Here is a 24,641-nt window from a genome sequence, read left to right as displayed (position 1 = left end):
TGTGGGAATGGGAGGGGGAATTGAAAAAGGCCTGCAGCTGGAGGCTGAGGCCATTGCAGAGCACATGTTCTACAAACTGGTCACCTAATCTGTGCTTGGTATTGTTAGCATAAGGGTGGCCACACCAGGAGCACTGAATGCAGAAGAGAAGTAAATGTATGTACATCTTCGCCTCATCCCTGAAGGGGGTGTCTGGGTCGGTAGATGCCTATCGCCCCTTTCCACTCTCAGTTCTGATGCAAGAATCTGACCCAAAGTATCGACGGTTCCTTTCACCCCACAGATGCTGCTCAACCTGCTGAGTTTCTCCAGCTTGTTGCACCAGATTCTGGCATTTTCCATCTCTTGTATCTCAGTTAAAATGATCAAATTTGATTTTAAACAATTGTAAAAAGGGAAAAGAAGGGTAGTTAATTCATATTTTTAAAAAATATTGATGTAGGATTTTGAGAGTCTTGAAGTAAGATAACAAAACAAACCAAGTTATAAAAATCACAATGATTCTTGGAATTTGGCCACCCATAACAAAAGAAACAAGCAATTTACTCATGTTCATGTTCAGAAACATATATAAATGAGGAGCTAGTTTTCATGTTTTCATATTTAACAGATTCTGACACATAGACCCTGGTTATACTTTATATAAATCCAGAAGTTTCACATTTCCTACAAGCCATAAATAAAATTCATTTTAAGGTGGCCATTTTGCATATTATATTCATAGTATACATGTCAGCACATTCTGGGCTTTCTGCTTCCATACTGCCCTTGCGAAGTTGAATGGTAGTGCATTTGCTCTACTCCACAGCTAGAGCTGATTCCATAATGAACAAGGGGCCAGTTGAATTCACATAACTGAAGTATCCTTTCATTTGAACAACATTACTGACCTTCACTAGCATTGCATCATTCCCTGAATCTCTTATGTTAATATTCAACTTTTAATTAATTTCCATTAAAATGTTTTCACCTGCCTCTAAATCTGGAATTAAGACAGTTCATATGTACCTTGGATTCTGCAACCTGCAGCCTAGTCCTGCCACTGTGGGCTGCACAACAGTTGTAATGGTTAGATGTTGGGAGCCACACTGCCATTAAGTGCATAAGAAATGATTATTTCTTTCTTTTTGTATTTGCACAGTTTATTTTTTTTGCACAATGTTTTAAATGCCTAATTTGATGTGGTCTTTCATTGATTCTATTATGGTGTTCATTCTATTATGGATTTGAATATACTGTACCCACAAGAAATTGAATCCCAAGGTTGTATATGGTGACATATATATACATTGATAATAAATCTACTTTCAACTTTTTGAATTGTGGGCTCTCTGCAAGTAATGAATGTGAGGTGTGAAATAGGACCAATATAATTTGGCCCAAGGTTTCAAGATGCTAACTTTTCACTTGAATTATATTATTACATTTATTATGTGTAAAAGTCTGCTGTACTTGTGGCTAAAATAATTGATGTTCTAAATATGTGAGTAGTTTCTTTTTTTTTGCTAATGACATTTAGTTTAAATTGTTATCATCTTACAATCATTATACTGTTGCTTGAAGTTGAATAGTCCACAGCTTATTGTATTGATAAGGTAGATTTCAAATTTAAACTTCGAATCATTGTACAAAATTGAGTTCTTGATTTTGAATCTAACAGGCTGTTAAAAGCACAGCTATAATTGCTGTAATTTTAACCTCTTCTTTTCCACTTTCTAGGAGGGGTTCAAAATGGGACTAACTCTAGAAGGCACTGTGTTCTCTCTTGATCCTCTGGACAGCAGATGCTGACATGAAGGAACTAAATATTTGCACATTTGGATTGAAGACACAGAGTGCCAGTGAAGTGCCAAAATGCATTTTGTTTTCCATACTGTTCGATAAATCCTTCCATATGCAGATTAGAATTTAATTCCTCTTATGTTCTTTCTCTTTTAAGTTGTGGAAAAATAGCACAGGAATGTTGCTGACAATTAATGTTAACACACAATGTGTTCTATGCAGCTGCCTCTCTGCTTTTAATTCCACTCTTTAACAAAAAGATTAAAATTAGAAACACCAGTGAACCTTGAGGATCCTGATTGCAAAGGGTTTTTTTCAATGAGTAGATGAACTTAATTTGTTTCATCTATTGTTTTTACATAAGGATTTCACTTTATTTTTTAAACTGCATTTAATGATAACTAACATGCTTAAACTTCAAATATATTTCTTGCAGCAATGAGAGGGATGGATGCCTAAGAGTACCACAAGACTCATTTTTTATTGGGAAGAATAACCTGCACATTGTAAAAACCTTGTATATTCCCTTTGTACTATTATGTTTACCCAGTCTTAGAAGAGTGTATTTTTATATGTTTATTTTTCAGTAGTGTGTTAAAAATAGTACAAGTAATTTGATACAAAGAAACTTCTTTGTAATTACTTCATTATTTCACCTAGGAGGAAGATGTAATAACTGGATTATATGCTGTCTAAATTTTACTGCTAAGACTAAATTCTATTCTAAATATTCAAATTAGATGTTGTTTGGGTATATTGCTGTTACAGGTCCACAATTCCTTATCCGAAATCCTTGGGGCCAGTTACATTTTTCGGAATTCAGAATTTTATGGATTTCAGACCCCCCCCCCCCCAATGATACCAAAAAACACATATGCTCAAGTCCCTTATTTAACCTCTCTCAGTGTGGTGGACTTTAGGACCCAGTGGCACACCAAACCTATGCACAACCTCTTGTATACTTTAAATTATCTCTAGATTACTTATAATACCTAATACAATGTAAATGCTATGTAAGTAGTTGTTATACTGTATTGTTTACAGAATAATGACAAGAAAAAAATTTATTTCCAACAAAACATTCAATAATACATAAAAATATACAGCTTCAAACGAACCGAATCAAACACATGGTAAATGACATTGGGATAAATGTAGAATGTCACTGTCACCATAAAACATCAGTAACTTGTCTTTATGTTTATTTAAATCATATACAGCGGTAGTTCCAACACTATATTCTTCAGTCAGATGCCGCACGGAGACACCACGATCAAGCTTCTGCAATAACTCCCCTGTCTGCGTGGTTGATAATGACAGATGCTTCCTTCTCTTTTTCTCAGTGTTACCCATAGGGGTATCTGCAGCTCTTTTTGACATTTTCACAGTGAAATTAAGCACAAAGTCAACAGTGAACACAAAATAGCAGCGAACAGCAAATACACGTGTAACCAGTACGAGCGCTGAGCCACAACTGACGTCTGGCGGCCTCTGCTAGTGCTGCCACTTCACTCCTGAGTGACGTCAGCTGTTGGCGAAAAAAACTTTGGTTTTTGGAGCTTTTTGGATTTCAGAATTTCGGATGAAGGAATGTGTATAGATGTAAATTCTTTATCCATCTAACCAACTTTACTAGTGTTTATAAGATTTATTTTTCTTGTTTGAATGTCTTACCAGACTGATTATTTGCCCTTTGTGATATTTTGTTTGTGAAGCTAAAACCTTTATTTTAATCCTGGTCATCGATCATGGATGCATGGAAAAGCAGACAGCATAAATAAGGCCTGAACACTTTTAACTTCTAAGCCTCACTCACACAGACCTCATTGGTCCCTGGCTTAAAATCTGTAGGAAGTGGTAGCTGGTTGGAAGGTGAGACCAGGTGATTGAGCAATAGAAGGTATTGGTAGGGACATTTTCTTGCTATTTTCTCTGAGCAGGAAAGCTACAAGGCGTTGCGTAGACTCCTGTTCTGTTTGTGGAAAGCACAAGGTCCTATTTCACCAGTGACTCTGATTCAGCTCTGAATTAGGTTATTATTAGAACTTTTGGCAAGAAAGTAGATCATCAGCACATAAATTCAACTACTTAGTATTAGCCAGGTCTGCAAGTGACGGCATTGGTGTCCTCTGGGTGCTCCGGTTTCCTCCCAAAGATGCACCACTTGGTAGGTTAATTGGTCATTGTAATTAGATGTTGTTTGGGTATATTGCTATTATATAGATGTAAATTCTTTGTCCACCTAACCAACTATGATTAAGTCAGGATTAAATTGGGAGATTGCTGGGCGGTGTGGCTCGAAGATCTCAATTAATTAATTAATTAAGTTGGATTCACTCTTTTAGAGGCAGTTTTAACTTAGACAAAGCACTTAAAGATACAGAAATCCATCTGACCATTCTACTCATTCTTGTGTATATGCATCTGTTGCTTCTAACAGATCTTTTATGTCCACTGCCATAACCCAAGGCCACTTCAAATAAGTTATCTCTCATATAAATATATGATCTGTTACATCTGCGCTTTTACTAATTAATAGCCATTCTTTATACAACTTCTCTAGTTTACTTTGAAAATTCTTTTCTATTCAAATCAGTATCCCCGTATCAGCCTACTCATTTGCTTCTTTGAAACTGGTATCCCTACAGTTTTGGACATTTTACATTACTGTAGTTTAGATCAACGTAAATGATGTTTCCAGAGATTTTGATTTCTTCTTTGCTCTAACTTTAAAAAAAAAACTGCGGTTGCATAACAAGTTACCCTTGTCATAGTTTTGCCCACATTTGGAATGAGTTTAAATTCTTCCATAGTTATTTTGACTTCATTGTCAAACCTCAAACAGATCCCTCAGAATCAACAACCAACAGCATGTACGTAATATATGCATATATATGCAAAATCTAGATCTAAAGATATAATGGGTCATATGTTCACTGTTCTATGCTGGCCCGTGCAAAACCAAGCCAATTATGTCGCTGGCTATGACTAATTTCTGGGTATACAGAAAACTCATTCCCTCGCTTTCCAACATATCTGCATTGTCCTCCAAGTTTTACCAACTCAGTTTTAGCCCCAAGCATTAATCATTTAGCCTTTCACAGCAAATCCTTTCGACGTTCTGGTATTTAAAAAAAAATCCTGCCACAGATCAATTAAGCACAAGCAATAATTGGTTTGATCTCTACATATAATTATGGTTGTTTATTATCCTCCCAGGTGTTTGTTATATTTAAATTGTAGATCTAAGGTACATTATCCTTAAGTGTAGAAAGTCTGATTCTTCAGTATTATACAAAAATGAAGAGATGTACAATGAGGATGGATCAACTAAATCTGGCATTCCCTTTAGAGAATTGTATTTTTATGAATGATAATAAACGTAACTGTAAGCTTTGCCAGTATTTCATATAACCATCTTTCTTGTTTGCAATATGCAAATGTATGGAGTCTTCCTAATCCTACCTGTATCTGTATCACAAGCTATTTTTTTCTTGGTTAGTCACATTGAATGTCTAAATGCTTCAAAGCCTACTTATCAGCAAGATCCATATATTTGTCAATATTTTCCTATGCTGTTTATATTGTGAAGATAGCATAATGTATTACTGTTTACATTATCAGTGACTTGTTATAATTTTTTTAAAAATGTAAGTGCATCTCTCACATATCTGTGTAGACACAGATTTTAACCAAAAATAGGCAATTTTACATATGTAAAATATAAATGCATATGAATTTGCTCCTTTCTTGTTCTAAAACTTCGCAATTTTTCAGCATATAGATATTGTAACAGCTTAAGCATCAATTGGATTAACTGCTAGCGAATTAATCCACTTTTGATTTTGTAAAAATCTCCAACAAATTATAATTTAGATTCATAACTATTTCAGTGTTACGCCAGTATCTGGTAATATTAAATATACATAAACATTGTGCTGAACCCAAAAAATGTTAATTTTTCTAATGGATGCATATTGTTGTATCTCTCGTCATTTTGGAAGATGGAGGCAGACAAAACCTACAGTACAGTAACAAAAACAGAAATGCTGGAAGAATTCAGGCAGTGATGCATTAGCTATGGCAAAAGAAACCAGTGAACATTTTGGGTCAACAATTCTAATTCAGAACTGGAGGGCTTACAATTTTCAAAGCAGAGCCGGATTAGAAAGAGTGAGGTGTAAGACAAAATACTCTGTGGAGATCGGTTATGGCAGATCAGATGACAAAAACCACACATACCAATGATCTGCAAGGAATTTTGAAGAAACGGTACAAAAGGGAATTGAGTGTGATAACAAGAGCATCAATGCGGCGTATCTATAGTACAGTGTATCTTTGTAATGCCTGTTATAATGTCTCCTTCATTTTCCAATAAACTTCAGATAACAAACAACTTAAATTGACTAACTCAATCTTTTGATTCCTTGCCAAATGTTCTTGAATGCAAATGTCATGTATGTATTATTTTTCTAATCTGATTTGTGAAATTGATGAAAGTAAATGCAAAAATGAGTTTAGTTACATTGCATACAGTTAGCCAAATATTGTAGTTCTGAGTGTAAAGATATTACAGAGAAATATTTTAAAAATATAGATTTGGCGATGTTGGTTCTGCAGTGTGGAATTTGAATCAGAATGTCATGTCATATGAATGCACTGTTAAACTGTCGATTACTAGCAACATTTACTCTTGTCCAGTGAGAATCCATGGATGTTAATGCCTTCCAGTACTTTTCAGCAGAGCTTTTGCCCAATGCTTTCTTCACCTCACCCAGCAGCATTTGGAGCCCCGTTCCAGTCCTCTGCAAGCCTGGCACCTTACCAACATCTGGCTCTGGCTACACAACTGAACCTAGTCACCCTGTGCCACAAGCAGACACCAGTGAGGAATTTGGTACACTAACACAGTCTTTAGTTCAAGTTCAAGCTTAATTATCTTTCAATGTAAGTGTTGTTCAACCATGTATGAATACATCCAAATGAAACAGTGTTACTCTGGGACCAAGGTGCAAAAAAACAGTACCAACAATCATACACACCACAAGGTACATGTGAGATAACAGTAAAATCCAGTCCAAATCCTTGAATGTTGCAGCAGTCCCCAGTCGAATACAATATAGCTTGTCTTCTGCTGAGTAAACACTGGAGAGCAGCACTGACTCTGGCAGTCTGATGGAACACCTGACTGAGGCCTCCCCCTGGGTATTCACTACTAAACCAATGAGTTGGACCTGCAACTTCCCACATTGCCAATGTCCAACAGGGTCCTGCAATCATAAGAAAAGCAGCTAAGATGATCACACACTGTCAGGCTGCACACCTCCTTTATGCACCGTGTTACGTACCCCGTAACTGGGTTGCCAAACCAGCAGAAATGGAACGCTCGTTGGAGTCTGTGATTACTAGGAACTAATAAAGTTTTATTAAAGACATAAGTAATACAGTACTCTAATCGTACAGACATCAATGTAACAGGTTAGCAATAATAATACATATACACAGAAATAGGATAATAGGAATCAACCAAGCTCTATCGCAGTCTAGGGCTAAAATGATCAGTCTTAAGTGAAGCAGAGTTCAGTTTAGTGCAGTTCGAAGTAATCGCTGTTGTACCGTTGGAGAGAGAGAGAGATGCAATTTGGTTCAGGCAGACCTTTGATGTCATCGCAGTTGGTTTCGGGCAGACCCTTTTATGTCTTCTAATCCCCTCTGTGGTCACCGACTATGACCCCTCCGTTCCGGATACGATCATTCTTCTGTGGTGAACCCGGCACCCAGGCAAGGGTGGACACACAACCCAGGTTCCCACCAATCGTACCTTTACACCCTGTGAGCCTCTGGTCGGTTCCCGCGAACCGGACCTCCAAACTCCCACCACTTGTGGGGGTACACTGCTCTTTCCAGGGTCTCGTGGTCTTGTGTGTTGCGTGCCTTAGCAAACCTGCTCTTTTTATCCCCCTGCTGGGGTATCACCTGTCCATCAAACTTCAAACAGTTCAGGTTCAAAGCAACTGGTCTGTCAATATTCTGAATTGTGTTTCTTTCCCGTTAATCTCTCTCTTCTCTCTTATTAGCATTTTGAATGTTTCTCCATTGTCTTTCTTATCTTTCTCATTAGCATCAATCGTCCGATAGCTTTGCTTGGTGTCACAACCGACACCACTCTGTCGCAGGCAGCAGCACAGTCCGTACTAAGTCCAGTTTCTCCACCAACAAACAACTCACTGATGAGGTAAACCTGCAGTACTTTGAGTTCTTAATGTGCAGCAGGATCTTGCAATTATAAGAAAAAATTAAAAAAGACAATAACACCTTGGTTTGACCCCATAGAAGCTGCTGCATCCAAGTGCGCCACCATCTTATCGGTGGTTAATGGGGAAAAGATTACTTAAGGAACCTGCACTATCTTGAGCAAGCATCTCAAGGCAATGGTAAAAAATGTCAGTAACTCTATGTCCATAAAACCTACCAAATTGACTGGAAGGATATGAGAACTAGCCTCAATGTCCTCTCTCGCTCCAACAGCACTCGCACTGAGGCTCTCATTGTCAGTTGCCTCTGCTAGGAAGGCCACATCATTTGCATGCCTCATACCTGACTCCTGAAACATGCTCTATTCTGAGCCAGATGGACAGAGGAGCAAATTTCAAGAACGTGTGCAAGATTCCCACTGACTCCCAGGAATCTCTGACCTATTTCCACTTCAAATGGAGAATGAGCTTTTAGGATAGCATTAAGCACTACAAAGATCTACATTAATACAAAGGCCCTCCCTTAGGGGCAGAATGAACGCATCACCTTACAAACCAACCACTTGTCAGCATCATTAGTCTGGGGCCAAGGACTGGAAGGTGCCCTAAAGAGGCCTGACTTTAGCAACTTGACGCAGCATTGTACCCATGCACTACTGTCCTGAGCTGGGTGAAGTATGTGTTTTTCCCTCTGCTATATGAGATACTTCTCTCAGATATATGCAGTACTCAGCTATCAGCTGTACTTTTTCTTAATTTAATGTGTTTTAAGTAAATTTAGAAGTGCTTCGTACCTTAGGGAATGGCTACAGCACTGAGGGATCAAATTTACTTGGTTTTTGTGGCTATCAGAAGTAAATGACAGGCTGTTTGATCTGGCCCTGTGTTTCAATGTAACAATCTGACCAATGCTAGATACTCAGCTCTATCAATCTGAAAGATGCCACGGAGAGGAGAGCAGGAATTTTGATCTCTGGGATGATTGTGATATTAAATGAACTCTTTTTAAATAAAAAAAAGAAATATCTGAATTGCTAACATCATAAATGCTTACACACAATCTAGTGTTTGTAATGTCGGACAAGGTATGAGGAAATTGCTTGGTTTATCTCAATTCCCATCATTAGGGGAGATGCTGAAAGCTTTAGCAGGCTGAAAAGTAGGTAAATCTCCAGGTCAGGATGAAATTTATCTGAGGCTGCTTATAAGAAGCATTAGATTGCCGTGGGTCTGGATGAGAATTTTCAAACTTCACTTGCCAAAAGTGAGATACCAGATGAATAGATGGTGGAAAATGTTGTTGGTCTTTTCCAGAAGGGCAGTAGGAAAAAGCTAGGTAGTTTCAGATCTATAAGCCTAACATCAAGGATGTTATTGGAAAATGTTCTGAGGGTCAGGATTAATAATTGTTTGGAAAGTTGCTGCTGGGGACAACAGCGGAAGCAGATTCACTGACAATATTTAAAAGGTGTCCAGAGGAGCACTAGAGTCATCTAAGCATGGAAGGTTACGGGTCAAGTGCTAGAAGATGGGATTAACACAGATGGGTGATCACTGGTCGGCATCGGCATGGGATGAATGATCTGTTACCATGCTGAGTGACTGGTTCTATTTAACTCTTTATGGACTTACTGACCTGTTACCAAACTTAATGCACAAAATCTGGAGAAATCCTTAAGCCTCTACTGTATACAAGACCATAAGATGTAGGAGCAAAAGTAGGCAATTTGGCCCACCAAGTCTGCTTCACCATTCAATTATGGGCTGATCCAATTCTTGCAGTCATCCCCACTCCCCTGCTTTCACCCCATGCCCTGGCTAATCAAGAACCTATCTGTCTCTGCCTTAAATACACCCAATGACTTGGCCTCCACAGCTGCTCATGGCAACAAATTCCACAGATTTACCACCCTCTGACTAAAGTAATTTCTCTGCATCTCAGTCCTTCAATCCTGAAGTCATACCCTCTTGTCCTAGAATCCCCTACCATGGGAAATAACGTTGCCATATCTAATCCGTTCAGGCTTTGGAGCTGAGAAAAATAAAATAAAATAAATAAAAGAAAATAGAAAAATAGAGGGCTATGGGTAAGCCCAGGTAGTTCTAAGGTAAGGACATGTTCAGCACAGCTTTGTGAGCCAAAGGGCCTGTATTGTGCTATAGGTTCTCTATGTTTCTAGGCTTTTTAACATTTGGAATGTTTCTATGAGATCCTCCCTCATTCTCCTGAACTCCAGAGAGTTCATCCCCACAGCTGCCAGATGTTTCTCATGCAGTGGCCCTCTCATTCCTGGAATCATTCTCGTGAGTATTATCTGACTCCTCTCCAGTGTCAGTATATCCTTTCTAAAATAAGGAGTCCTAAACCACTCACAATACTCCAAGTATGGTCTCATGAATGCCTTATAGAGTTTCAAATTCACATCCCGGCTCTTATATTCTATACCTCTAGAAATGAATGCCAACATTGCATTCGCCTTCTTCACAACCAACTCAACCTGCAGGTTAACCTCTAGCGTATCTTGCACAAGGACTCTCAAGTCTCTTTGCATCTCTGCATTTTGAATTCTCTCCCCATCTAAATAATAGTCTGCCCATTTATTTCTTCCACCAAAGTGCATGACCATACACTTTACAATATATACAAAAGTTGCCTGCGGAAATTACCTAAATTGGTAAACGTTAGCTTTTTAAAAACATTTCTAAAATAGTCTTTATTTGTGATGTATAAAAAATATCAATGTCACCCACCTTATGTTTCCATCCTTCCTATTAGATTCAGCAAAGGATTATACGAGGCATACGGATATCTGTGTTAGAGCAGTTGGACCCAATTTCTGAATCCCTCTCCCAAAGCATGTCCATCATGTATTGTACATGTGTGATATTCTGCAGGAAACCTCCTCCTGGTCCAAAGTGATCAGACAGGCATTCACCCCTCTGTCCTGAATATAAGCAAGCGTGATCCTGGGTAGCACAAGGCTGTTAGAGCAGACGTGACCTCGTTGGTGAAGGCTTTGGATAGAATCTTACAATCCATGTTCAACAGTGAAATATGTCTCCAGTTTCCGATGTCCCTCCTTTCCCCCGTCTGCTTGTTGATAAGGGTGATGATGCTATCGCTTGTGGAGTTTAACATCCTGCACTTCCAACAAGTCCATGCCCATCCAGTCCCATAGAGCCAAATACAATTAATCCCTTCTGGGATTTATTTTCATGTCGAGGGAAGGGATGGAGACAGTCAGCTCCTGCAGGGATAGTGGCTGATCCGCACTCTTGCTTACTATCATCCAGCATCTCCATGATAGGGGGCATGAAATTTTGAATGGCTGAGTCTGTGGTCTTTCTGTTATACATACCAGCATAAAGGGATCTGCAGATCCTCGATGTGTCTCTGTGAAGATGCTGCTGATCCATCTTTCTAAAGCTGTAGATCACAGCTCCTACTGTGAACCCAACAGAAGAAATAGGTTGAGCACATCCCATCCTGTTCCACAATGTAGATCTGGACTCTGAAGATGATCTTGAAGGATTCAGAGGCAAAGAGCACACCTAGCTGGCTCGTCACCTCTCAGTATTCCTGTCTCACATCTACCTCCCTCGACTGCCATAAATGAAGTTGCTGTTTCTGGCTAGGGTTCGTGCAATTCCGTTTGTCTTTGCCATGCTTTCTGTACACCCTTGAGGATGAACTTTGATGCCTTCTTCGGTTGCTTTGCACCATTGAATTGGAGAGCCAAAGAGGTGTTTCACAGTTCCACAACCTGTGTAACCTGTCTTTAGTTCCTTGATGTTTTCTGGGGTCAGCACATAATATTCAACTTCTTCACCTCTTTTTCTGCCTTTAGGTCCTCCTGTAGGAGACAGGATGTTCAAAAGGAGGCTGCGGTCAGACAACACTGGTGGATCTGACTGTGACTGTCTTCAATGTGAAGAGCAAGTCTATCCAGGGCCATACCGAGTTTCCTGTTCCAGTCCTAATGTGTTGCGCCTGCACTCTAGGGGCGTTGAAGGTGTCACACACTTGGAGTGGAAAGGCAAATTGGTATGGCCCTGGATAAACTTCCTCTTCACACTGACGGTAGCCATGGTCAGGATGCTGCCTGGATTAAAGAGAATGTGCAATAAGGGAAGGGTGGATAAACTTGTGTTGTTTTCTCTGCAATGGTGGAGGCTGAGGAGAGACCAGATAGAAGTTTATAAGATTATGAGAGGAATAGATAGAGTGGACAAGGGGTATCTGTTTCCCAGGGTTGAAATAACTGATACCCACGGGACATGCATTTAAAGTGAGAGGGGTTCTGTTCAAAGGAGAAGTGCAGGGCAAGTTTCTTTTTTACAGAGTGGTGGTGGTGGAGGTATTCAAGAGGTTCTGGGGTAGGTACATGAATGTGGAGGAAATAAGAGCATCCAGACATTGTTTACGCAGAAGCGAGTAGATTAGCTGGGCATTGCATTACTAGTTTGGCGTAACATTGTAGGACAAAGGCTTGTTCCTATGTTGTACTGTTTTATGCTTTATCTTTCCAGCACAACAACTAATTATAAACCAAAATTCAATGTTATCTATAAGAAAAACACATAAACTACCCGTTGGTAAAGCAGTGGACAAATTAAATGCTGTTTTAGGAGTTTGCTGCAGGAAAGGGATTGGCCATACTGCAACATGTGGCTTATTTCCTGGAATTCAAGGTCATCCTATCATCTGACAAGCTGTTGGATGACCCATCTAGCAGCAGGAATCATATTTCAACCATGTAGACAGCTCAGGCAAAGACTATTGTCAATCTAATTTCAGGACGATGTTCCCTAAATTACTATTCAGTATAACCTCCCTTCACTTAACTATCTTGATGTCTGGGAATGTGTAAGCTTGCCCAAAATGTTTTCCCTCTAAAGCATGTGTGCAGTCTGGCTATATAATAGGGGGCAGAGATCAAGCTCAGATCTTCTGTGTCTCAGTGTAGGATGCGTATCACTAAAACCGACAAATTACAGCAGACCAGAAGTTAGAGGGACCACTTGTCAGAGGGAGGACACTTGGAGAGCCGTAAATCAGAATTAGAATCGGGTCAAGAAATTTGTTAACTTAGTGGCAGCAGTGGTCGTGAGCTTTGGATTAATTATGGAGAAGGATAAGAATTCCAAAATAGCATGTCTAAAATGCAGGAAGGCCATCTTTATCCTCTCATCCAAGAGGCAAATGGAAGCTCAGTAGTTGATGTACATTCAAGAACAAGATCAATAGATTTTTAGATACAAAATGGGAATCAAAGAGTATATGGGGTGAATACAGGAACACTGTAGAGGTGTTTTGAATCAGCTTGGCTTTAAAGAATGGCTTAGTCACATACCTTTGCTTTTAAAGCCCTAACTCCTTGGAAAATGTAGAAGATGTTTTTATTAATAATAATGATAACTTATTTACAGAGCACTTTTCACACCATCGATGAAGTTCAAAGTACAATGGGATAAATTGCAAACATGAAAATAAAAGACAAAACAATGTTCTTTATAAGTAAGGTTAAATATATAGGTTTTCAGTTGGTGTTTAATATTGTCAGCTGAGTTTGCATCCCTTATAGTCTTTGACACTGAGTGCCACAGTTTAGGAGCGCAGTTCAAAAAAGTTGACCTGCCAATTTTCTTTAGAGGTAAATTGTTTAAATGTAAAAGACCAGTGAAAGAAGATCTGAGAGCTCAAGCAGGAGATTATAGAACAACATTACTATTCTGTGAAGTACCCTGGTCCCAGACTATTCAGAGCTTTACAACCAAGTAAGAACAATTTAAAATCAATTCTAAGGTACAGGAAGCTAATGCACAGTAGCTAAGATGGGTGTGATATGCTCCCCTATCCTGGATTTTAATTAAAACACTAACAGCGGCATTTTGAATGAGCTGAAGTTTGTCAATTGCTCAGAGAATAGTACAGCCCAGTACAGGCCCTTCAGCCCACATTGTTGTGCTGAACCTCAAACCCTGCCTTCCATATAACCCCCCCACCTTAGATTCCTCCATATACCTGTCTAGTAGTCTCTTAAATTTGACTAGTGTATCTGCCTCCACACTGACTCAGGCAGTGCATTCCACGCACCAACCACTCTCTGAGTAAAAAACCCTCCTCTAATATCCCCCTTGAACCTCCTACCCCTTACCTTAAAGCCATGTCCCCTTGTATTGAGCAGTGGTGCCCTGGGGAAGAGGCGCTGGCTGATCACTCTATCTATTCCTCTTAATATCTTGTATACCTCTATCATGTCTCCTGTCATCCTCCTTCTCTCCAAAGAGTAAAGCCCTAGCTCCCTTAATCTCTGATCATAATCCACACTCTCTAAACCAGTCAGCATCCTGGTAAATCTCCTCTGTACCCTTTCCAATGCTTCCACATCCTTCCTATAGTGAAGCGACCAGAACTGGACACAGTACTCCAAGTGTGGCCTAACCAGAGTTTCATAGAGCTGCAACATTACCTCGCGACTCTTAAACTCTATCCCTTGACTTAAGAAAGCTATCACCCCATAAGCTTTCTTAACTACCCTATCTACCTGTGAGGCAACTTTCAGGGATCTGTGAATATGTACTCCCAGATCCCTCTGCTCCTCCACACTACCAAGTTTCCTGCCACTTACTTTGTACTCTGCCTTGGAGTTTGTCCTTCCAATATGTACCACCTCACACTTCTCCGGGTTGAACTCCATCTGCCACTTCTCAGCCCACTTCTGCATCCTATCAATGTCTCTCTGTAATCTTCGACAATCCTCTACACTATCTACAACACCACCAACCTTTGTGCCATCTGCAAACTTGCCAACCCACTCTTCTACCCCAACATCTAGGTTGTTAATAAGAATCATGAAAAGTAGAGGTCCTAGAACCGATCCTTGTGGGACACCACTAGTCACAATCCTCCAATCTGAATGTACTTCCTACACCACGACCCTCTGCTTTCTGCAGGCAAGCCAATTCTGAATCCACCTGGCCAAACTTCCCTGGATCCCATGCCTTCTGACTTCCTGAATAAGCCTACCATGTGGAACCTTGTCAAATGCCTTACTAAAATCCATATAGATCACATCCACTGCACTACCCTCATCTATATGCCTGGTCACCTCCTCAAAGGACTCTATCAGGCTTGTTAGACACGATCTGCCCTTCACAAAGCCATGTTGACTGTCCCTGATCAGACCATGATTCTCTAAATGCCCATAGATCACTCCTCTAAGAATCTTTTCCAACTTCTTTCCCACCACAGACGTAAGGCTCACTGGTCAATAATTACCATAATTATATTGGAAGGCCAGTAAAAAGTGCATTGCAGTAATCTAGTCTATGCGATATAAAGGCAAAAATTATTTTTTAAGGATCATTACATAACAGAAACGGATGCACAGTACCTTTACAATATTTCTTAAGTGTAGAAATGATGCTGTGGTCACTTTCTTTAAAGGCATCCGTTAGTCTTGTGAGACCATGGATCTGCACCTGGAAAGTCTTCACTCTCCAGGGCATAGGCCTGGGCAAGGTTGTGTGGAAGATCGGCAACTGCCTATGCTGCAAGTCTCCCCTCTCCAGGACACTGATGTTGTCCAAGGAAAGGGCAAGGGCCGATACAGCTTGGCACCAGTGTCGTCGCAGAGCAATGTGTGATTAAGTGCCTTGCTCAAGGACACAACACGTTGCCTCGGCTAGGACTCGAGCTCATGACCTTCAGATCGCTAGTCCAATGCCTTAACCACTTGGCCACGTGCCCACACAGGTCACCTTCTTATGTGCAATTTAAAATTAAAGAATATGCATGAATAATGTCAGAACTCCAATGCAAGTTGATTGGAATAAGTTGCTCCAGTCTGCAAGTGGCCCTACAACCACAAAAATGACCATTGGCTGTTTTTGAACCAGGAGAGTGGTTAGTAGCAGTCTCCAGGAGTCTAAGCTTGGACTGCTGCTTTATATGTAAAATAGTGATTTGGGTAAAGGTGGAGGGTAAAATCTCCAATAAACTAGATTCAAAACACAAGGGATCTTGGATTTCCTATGTAGAAGATTGTGATAAACTATATATATATATATGTTGTAACTGGGTTACCTGTCTGGACACGCCCCTCTGTTGACTGCCCCTGTGGCTCCTCCCACAGACCCCTGAATAAAGGCGATTGCGCCATTGCTCCTCCCTCAGTCCAGGGGCGGATACTCAGCATGGTCGAGGTCACATTTTACTGCTAATAAAAGCCTTTCAGTATTTACTCTACTTCCAGTCTTTTGGAGTAATTGATAGTGCATCAATTTTATTAGCTGTAATTCTAAAGCATGGAACATGTCCTGAGACCCGACAAGTAAGACCTCGACCTGCAAACACTTGAAGCCGGAAACGCTTTCGAACTCTGGCTGGCCTGCTTCGAATCATACCTGGAGGAGATTGAAGTGACTGAGTCCACCGCGAAGTGCAGAGTTCTGCTCTGCAGGGTCAGTCCACGGGTCTACTCGATGATCAGAGACCAGCCGAGCTACGATGGCGTGATGAGCACCCTCAAAAGACAATACCTGCAGCCGGTAAACACCGTCTATGCGCGACATTGCTTAGCAACGCAGCTACAGTGGCCCGGGGAGTCGAGCGCTGAGTTTGTCTGGGCCCTACAGACACTTGTGCGGACATGTGACTGCCGAGAACTGACGGCTGAACAGCATGCGGAGCTCCTACTAAGAGACACCTTCATCACGGGGACCGGGTCAGTGTGTGTGCGCCAGCAGCTGCTGGAACACGCCGATCTTACCTTACGTTCGGCGATTGAGCTGGCCGATATGCTGGAGGCCGCTCTGCACAGCCCTGACGCTCTCCAGACACGCGATCTCCCGAGGGCCTCGTGGACGCCGCAGACCCCGCAACCCTGACCATGGCTGCTGCCAGTCGCGAGTTCGCAAAGGGCTACTTCTGCAGACTCGAGAAGCACCCGCGGAAACGCTGCCCAGCCCAAGAAGCTACCTGCTTCAGCTGTGGAAAGAAGGGCCACTTCGCCAAGGCCTGTAAGTCCAAACCGTGAGCAGGATTGAGCAGTGCTGCATGCGAGGCATGGGGGTTGCCATATTGCTTGCACGCCGCCACCACGTGCGAAACATGGGGGTGGCAATCTTGGTTGGCGCCACCTCGCACTGCCTACAACCCACGGGTGCTCACGGGGCACCCCACCGCGCCAGACCAAGACAGCGACTCAACTCTGGCCTCCGTGACCCTCGACCAAAGCACTCCCCACCAGCTCACAAGGTCAATGATGGACATCCTGGTGGAGGGGCGCAGGTCAAGCTGCCTGTTTGACACGGGCAGCACAGAGAGTTTTATCCACCCGGACACGGTGCGGCATTGCGGACTCGCGATATGGCCGGTAAGTCAGAGGGTCGCCATGGCCTCCGGGTCGCATATAACAGAAATCCGGGGGGGTTGTGTAGCGACGCTAGTGGTGCAGGGCACAGAATATCGAGACTTTACGTTACTGGTTATGCCTCAACTGTGAGCCCCTGTGCTATTGGGGCTCGACTTCCAGAGCCACCTGAAAAGCGTGACAATGGAGTATGACGGGCCCCTCCCACCGATCACTGTCGGAAATCCTCAGTTTTGTAGGAATACGTCACATACCCCGCTACTGACCACACACACACACCCGCGCATCCCACCCAACACCATGCCAACAGCCACACTACCGACACCACTTGCGGCCTCTCCACCCTCAGGATCCCTCCCCCACCGCTGTTCGCCAACCTGACCCCCGACTGTAAACCTGTGGCAACTAAAAGCAGGAAGTACAGCGTAGGGGACAGAGCTTTCATTAAGTCGGAGGTGCAGCGGCTGCTCAGGGAGGGGGTCATTGAGGCAAGCACAAGTCCTTGGAGGGCGCAGGTGGTCGTTGTTCGGAACGGGGAGAAGAATAGGATGGTTGTGGACTATAGCCAGACCATCAATAGGTTCATGCAGCTCGACGCGTACCCTCTACCCTGCATCACGGATATGATCAATCAGATAGCACAGTACAAGGTGTACTCGACCATAGATCTAAAATCCGCTTACCATCAGCTCCCCATCCGCCGGGAGGACCGCCCTTACATCGCCTTCGAGGCAGACGGCAGGCTTTATCACTTCTTGCGCGTCCCCTTCGGTGTCACGAATGGTGTATCTGTCTTCCAGAGGGCAATGGAGCAGATGGTGGACCAGTGCCAACTGAAGGCCACGTTCCCATATCTGGATAACATCACCATCTGCAGGTACGACTGGCAGGATCACGACAACAACCTCCAAAAATTTTTCCAAGCGGCCAAAGCTTTCAATCTCACCTATAACAAGGACAAGTGTGTGTTCGGGACCACCCGACTTGCTATCCTTGGGTGTGTCATGGAGAATGGAGTCATTGGCCCTGACCCCGACCACATGTGCCCCCTGTTGGAACTCCCTCTTCCCAACACCCTCAAAGCCCTCAAAAGGTGACTGGGCTTCTTTTCGTATTATGCCCAATGGGTCTCTAACTACACAGACAAGGCCTGCTCCCGGTCAAGTCCACCACATTCCCCCCTCAGCCGAGGCCCACGCGGCCTTCAGTCGCATAAAAGGGGACATTACCAAAGCAGCAATGCATGCGGTGGATGAGGCCATTCCCTTCAAAGTAGAGAGTGACGCCTCCGACTTTGCACTGGCTGCTACCCTCAACCAGGCGGGAAGACTGGTGGCGTTCTTCTCCCATACCCTTCAAGGCCCTGAAATTCGGCACTCCGCGGTGGAGAAAGAGGCCCAGGCCATAGTGGAAGCTATTAGGCACTGGAGGCACTATCTCGCAGTCAAAAAGTTCACCCTGCTGACTGACCAGCGCTCAGTCGCATTCATGTTTAGTCACTAACAGCGGGGCAAAATCAAAAATGATAAAATTCTGAGGTGGAGAATCAAACTCTCCACCTACAACTATGACATCATGTACCGGCCTGGGAAGCTCAATGAGTCCTCCGATGCCCTATCCCGGGGATCGTGCGCCAGCGCGCAGATTGACCGGCTATACACCCTACATGCAGATCTTTGCCACCTGGGGGTCACCCGGCTTTTCCACTTCGTGAAAGCCCGGAACCTGCCTTACTCCCTTGAGGAGATCAGGACGATGACCAGGGACTGCCAAATCTGCGCAGAGTGCAAACCGCACTTCTACCAACCCGAAAAGGCACCACTCATCAAGGCCACCCGCCCCTTTGAGTGAGTGAGTGTCGACTTTAAGGGCCCCCTTCCCTCCACCGACCGCAATGTGTACTTTCTTAACGTTATCGACAAGTACTCACGGTTCCCCTTCGCCATCCCCTGCCCCAACACCACTACCACATCAGTTATAAAAGCCCTGCGCAAGCTCTTCACTCTGTTCGGATACCCATGCTATACCCACAGTGACAGAGGGTCCTCAAGAGTGACGAACTGCACCAATACCTGCTGGGGAATTGCAACTAGTAGGACCACGAGCTATAATCCCCGGGGGAATGGACAGGTGGAGAAGGAGAATGCCACGGTGTGGAAGGCCACACTCTTAGCCCTCAGGTCAAAGGGACTGCCAGTCTCCCGCTGGCAGGAGGTCCTTCCCGAGGCACTCCACTCCATCTGCTCCCTGTTATGCACGGCGGCCAATGCCACCCCCCACGAGCGGCTCTTTTCTTTTCCCTGAAAGTCGACCACTGGGACCACCCTACCAACTTGGCTGACGTCCCCGGGGCCAGTGCTGCTCTGGAAACATGCGAGGAGCAATAAATACTTCCCGATGGTCGAGAGGGTTCACTTACTTCATGCGAACCCCCAGTATGCATATGTGGTTTTACCTGATGGGCGGGAGGACACTGTCTCCATCCGTGACCTGGCGCCTGCAGGAGCACCGGGCCCCTATCCTGAACACTCCGTGGTGACTATTAACCCTGTACCCACCAATATAAATATACCCACGGGACACCGCGCACTCCAAACCGTACATAGACACCACACGACACTCCCATACCAGGCGCGACGCACACGCATGAGGGATTACCGACGGCTATCGTGCTGACACCTCAAGTCAGGCCGGAGCCAGCACAACCACTGTCGCTGATGCAATTACCACCGGTGCTACAGAGATCACAGCAATGGACTCGACCGCCTGATAGACTTGACCTGTAAATATACTAGTTTTAAATATTGTCAGTCACTTCACCCCGCGGGACGCTTTTTTAAAAAAGGAGGGGTGAATGTGGTGAACCATATATATATATGTTGTAACTGGGTTACCTGTCTGGACACGCCCCTCTGCTGACTGCTCCTGTGGCTCCTCCCACAGACCCTGAATAAATTCAGTTGTGCCACTGCTCCTCCTCTCAGTCCAGGGCAGATACACAGCATGGTCGAGGTCACATTTTACTGCTAATAAAAGCCTTTCAGTATTTACTCTACTTCCAGTCTTTTGGAGTAGTTGATAGTGCATCAAAGATGTAAAGGGAAGTTGTGTTGAAACACTAGTTACTCCAGTGGTAGAGTACTGAGTCCCTTCCTAGTCACTTTGTCAAGGATGTGCATGTAGGTCCTGGAGGGAAGATTTACTAGAGTGAATCCAAGGATGAGAAGGATTTCACCAGCAAGGTGGAGAAGCCGAGATTGTTCTCCTTTCAGCAATGAAAGGAGAGAAGTAATTTGGTAGAAGAGTACATGATCATGATTTGCTTAGTTAGGGTAAATAGAGGCAAGCCATTTCTATCTGCAGTTTGGTCAAGAACCAAAAAGACAAGGACTTAAAATATTCAGCAAAAGATGTGGGGGAAATCTGAATAAAACCTTTTCCTTAGTGCTATGAGTATTTGCCGTCTGGAATTCACTGCTTATGGGGTGATGGGAACAGTATTGATCAATACCTTTAAAAGGAAATTGGTCTGGTACATGAGCAGAATAATTTTCAAGACAACGAGACTAATGCGGTTGCTTCCCAGAATCCAGCACAGTCTGACGAAGCAATTAGAAGCCATGTCATGGTGCCTATGATATTCTTTAAAATAAGGAAATGTGTGAACCAGTTATGGAACAGTATAGTTCCAAACATCAGTTCTATTTTTTTTTCTCAGCCCTCCTTGTTGCATTGTGAGAAAATAGAGAGACAGAAACCTTGAAGATTTTGCACGTGGCTCCTTCTCCTCTGGGAGACCTTGACCATGGAAGATGGCACATGTGCACTGCAAATGTCAAGCAAGTTTAGCTTCCCAAATAATTTTTATCTTGGGAAAAGGATAAATTACTTTCAGATTCTTTAGTGCATCAGAGCCAACTAACTTAATATGAATTATGTTAATTTTACATATGCCCAAGATCTTTCAAGTCGGCAGTGCAGTTAGATAATTGGGCAGCACAACAGCGTAGTGGTTAGTGTAACACTTATACAGTGCAAAGATCAGGGTTAATTACTGCTGTTGTCTGTAATGTATTTGTATGTTCTCCCTGTGACCACGTGGGTTTCCTCCAGGTGCTCCGGTTTCCTCTCACAGTCCAAAGATGTACGGGTTAGAATTAATCAGTTGTAAGTATGCTATTTTGGCACCAGAGGCATTTATTTGGACTATCGGTTATTGAAACAAATGACTGATTTCACTCCATGTTTCCATATTTTGGTGTACATGCTAAATGTCAAAGCTAATGTAAAAACAAAAGGCAGGGCATACAACAAAGCAAAAATTAGTGGGAAGGTAGAGAATTGGGAAATTTTTAAAAACTTACAGAGAGCAACTAAAAAAATCATTAGAAGGGAAAAAATGAACTATGAAAGCAAGCTAGCAAATAATATCAAAGTGGATAGTGAAAGCTTTGTAAAGTATGTAAAAAATAAAAGAGAGTTGAGAGTGGATATAGGACCGCTAGAAAATGAAATAGGAGAAATAACAACGGGGGACAAGGAGATTGCAGATGAACTAAATGAGTATTTTGCATCAGTCTTCACTGTGGAAGACACTAGCAGTGTGCCAAGCATTGTAGTGTGTGAGGGAGGAGAAGTGGGTGCCGTTACTATTACAAGGGCGATGGTGCTCAAAACACTGAAAGACCTAAAAGTGCATAAGTCACCTGGACCAGATGAACTGCACCCTAGGGTTCTGACAGAGAACCCTTGTTAGAGATCGTGGCGGCATTTGCAATGATCTTTCAAAAATCATTGGACTCTGGCAAACTCTGTCAGAGGACTGGAAAACTGCAAATGTCACTCCACTCTTTAAGAAAGGAGGAAGGCCGCAGAAAGGAAATTATAGACCAGTTAGCCTGACCTCAGTGGTTGGGAAGATGTTAGAGTCAAATGTTCAGGACAAGGCGATGGTGTACTTGGAGATGCAGGACAAGATAGGACAAAGTCAGCATGATTTCCTTAAGGGAAAATCCTGCATGCCAAACCTATTGGAATTCTTTGAGGAGATTGCAAGTAGATAGATAAAGGGGATGCAGTATTTTCCGATTTTCAGAAGGCCTTTGACAGGGTGCCACAAATGAAGCTGCTTACCATGTTAGGAGCCCGTGGTATTACATGAAAGTTATTAAGATGGTTAGAGCATTGGCTGATTGGTAGGAGGCAGTGAGTGGGAAAAAAAGAATCCTTCTCTGGGTGGCTGCCAATGACTAATGCTATTCTTCAGGGGTCGGTGTTGGGACCACTTCTTTTTATGCTGTATATAAATAATTTAGATGATAAAATAGACGGCTTTGTTGCCAAGTTTGTAGATGATATGAAGATTGGTGGAGGGGCAAGTAGTGTTGAGGAAACAGGTAGGATGCAGAAGGACTTAGACAGATTAAGAGATGTGGGGAGATGACTTAGACAGATTAAGAGATGCAGCGGTGTGGGGAGGCGAGATGCTGCCTCTTGGTGAGGCCAAGGCCGGGGCCCGGCCCCGGGCCGCCTGCCGCCACCACACTGTCGGCGGCCTGTGGCCAGTGCGAGGCGGCGGTGGGTGGAGGGGGCGAGGCCCAAGGCCTGGAGCTGGTCTGCCACTTGTCGCGACCATCACTGCCCGCCCCCGCCGCCTGGTACGGCCAGCACAGCGGCAAGCTGCGAGCCCACTTCCATAGGCCAGTAACCAAGGTGATCATCCCAACGGCGGAGCAGGCGGAAGAGGAGACATCTCCCAACGACTGCAAAGGCGGATGAGGATGCCCAACAATGGGTAGGGAGGCTTGCGAGCACGCCGCAAGAACTGCCGTAGACCCACAACACTCAGGGCTTGTCTATCTAGCGTGTGAAGCCTGGATTCGGCGGACTGCACGGAAGAAACCATCACTGGTTCAACGGGCAGAAAGGCGATTCTCAGCAATGCGTGGTGGAGCGCTAAGAGGGCACAGTGAGACACACAGAACACTGCTGGCCATCCACTGCATCCTGACCTATCTCCAGCCGTCTCGACTATGTCTTGCCACTGGGTCCAGATAGGCCGGGACGAGAGAGTGAGGCTGACGACCTGCGCAACTCTCCCTCACTTTAATCCAAGTCAAGTGCAAGTCATGACTTCACACCCAACGCGCAGCCTAAAGTCCTGTGGCGATGGGGGAAGTGGCGAAGCAGCAGGTACGGATACACTGGAAGCTGTAGTCACAAACCTGCACACAGGCGGCCCAGGGCATAGGGTCGCTCTCTACTGGACCGAAGCAGCAGTTGAGTTCGGCAGCCCCCTGGGTGTCTGAGCAGCCCTCTTTAGGATTGCTCTGCTCACCTCCATGGAGGAAGGGACTGGAAAAGGTGCCTCAAACATAGTCTGCTTCACTTCACCCTGGCCAGCTTACCGCGGCTGGTGGGGATTCTTCATAGCAGTCGACCTACAACAGTGAAGAAGAAAGTGATGGTGCTCAACCTTGGCACATGGAACGTGAGAACTCTGCGAGATAACATCAAGGCAGACAGACCAGAGAGAAGAACTGCACTGGTTGCAAAAGAGCTAGCTCGCTACGACGTGGACATAGCCGCTCTCAGCGAAACGCACCTAGCAGACAAGGGCCAGCTGACAGAACGTAGTGGTGGATACACGTTCTTCTGGAGCAGTCGCAGCAGCGCTGAACGATGAGAAGCAGGCGTGGGATTTGCCATCAATTCTAACCTCGCCCGTAAACTCACCAAGCACCCAGAGAGCATCAACGACCGCCTGATGACACTTCAGCTCCCACTTGCAAACAAGCAGAGTGCTACGCTGATCAGTGCCTACGCTCCCACCATGACCAACCCAGATGACATTAAAGACAAGTTCTATGAAGAACTCGACGCCCTCATCTCAGCAATCCCACAGTCAGAGAAGCTCATCGTTCTCGGGGACTTCAATGCCAGAGTAGGGACAGACTACCAAACCTGGGAAGGGATCATTGGAAGACACGACACTGGCAAGTGTAACAACAACGGCCTTCTGCTCCTCAAGACATGTGCCACAACACGACCTTGTCGTCACCAACACCCTGTTCCGCCTACCCACCCGTAAGAAGACGTCATGGATGCACCCACGCTCGAAGCACTGGCATCTGATTGACTACATCATCACCAGGAAGAGGGACAGGATGGATGTCAGAGTGACGAGAGCTATGTGTGGTGCCGACTGCTGGACCGACCACCGCCTCAT

General features: G+C 43.9%; 1 protein-coding gene across 11 annotated transcripts in view; it reads left to right on the top strand.

Moving 5' to 3' along the window:
- gulp1a (GULP PTB domain containing engulfment adaptor 1a) overlaps positions 1–6,170 on the top strand; it is a 411,215-nt gene extending 405,045 nt beyond the window's left edge. For 9 of the 11 annotated variants that reach the window (XM_072261710.1, XM_072261709.1, XM_072261704.1 and 6 more), the window contains one exon: positions 1,720–6,170. In XM_072261710.1, the coding sequence (XP_072117811.1) occupies positions 1,720–1,791 (72 nt within the window). In that variant the 3' untranslated portion in view covers positions 1,792–6,170. The remainder of the gene's footprint in view (positions 1–1,719) is intronic. The other 2 variants (XR_011886433.1, XM_072261714.1) reach the window with 2 other exon arrangements.
- The last annotated feature ends 18,471 nt before the right edge of the window (positions 6,171–24,641 follow it).

Source organism: Mobula birostris, chromosome 6, assembly GCF_030028105.1.
Source record: "Mobula birostris isolate sMobBir1 chromosome 6, sMobBir1.hap1, whole genome shotgun sequence".
Taxonomy (NCBI): domain Eukaryota; kingdom Metazoa; phylum Chordata; class Chondrichthyes; order Myliobatiformes; family Myliobatidae; genus Mobula; species Mobula birostris.
The sequence above is the reverse complement of the archived record's forward strand: the minus strand, read 5'-3'. Positions and strand labels throughout refer to the sequence as shown.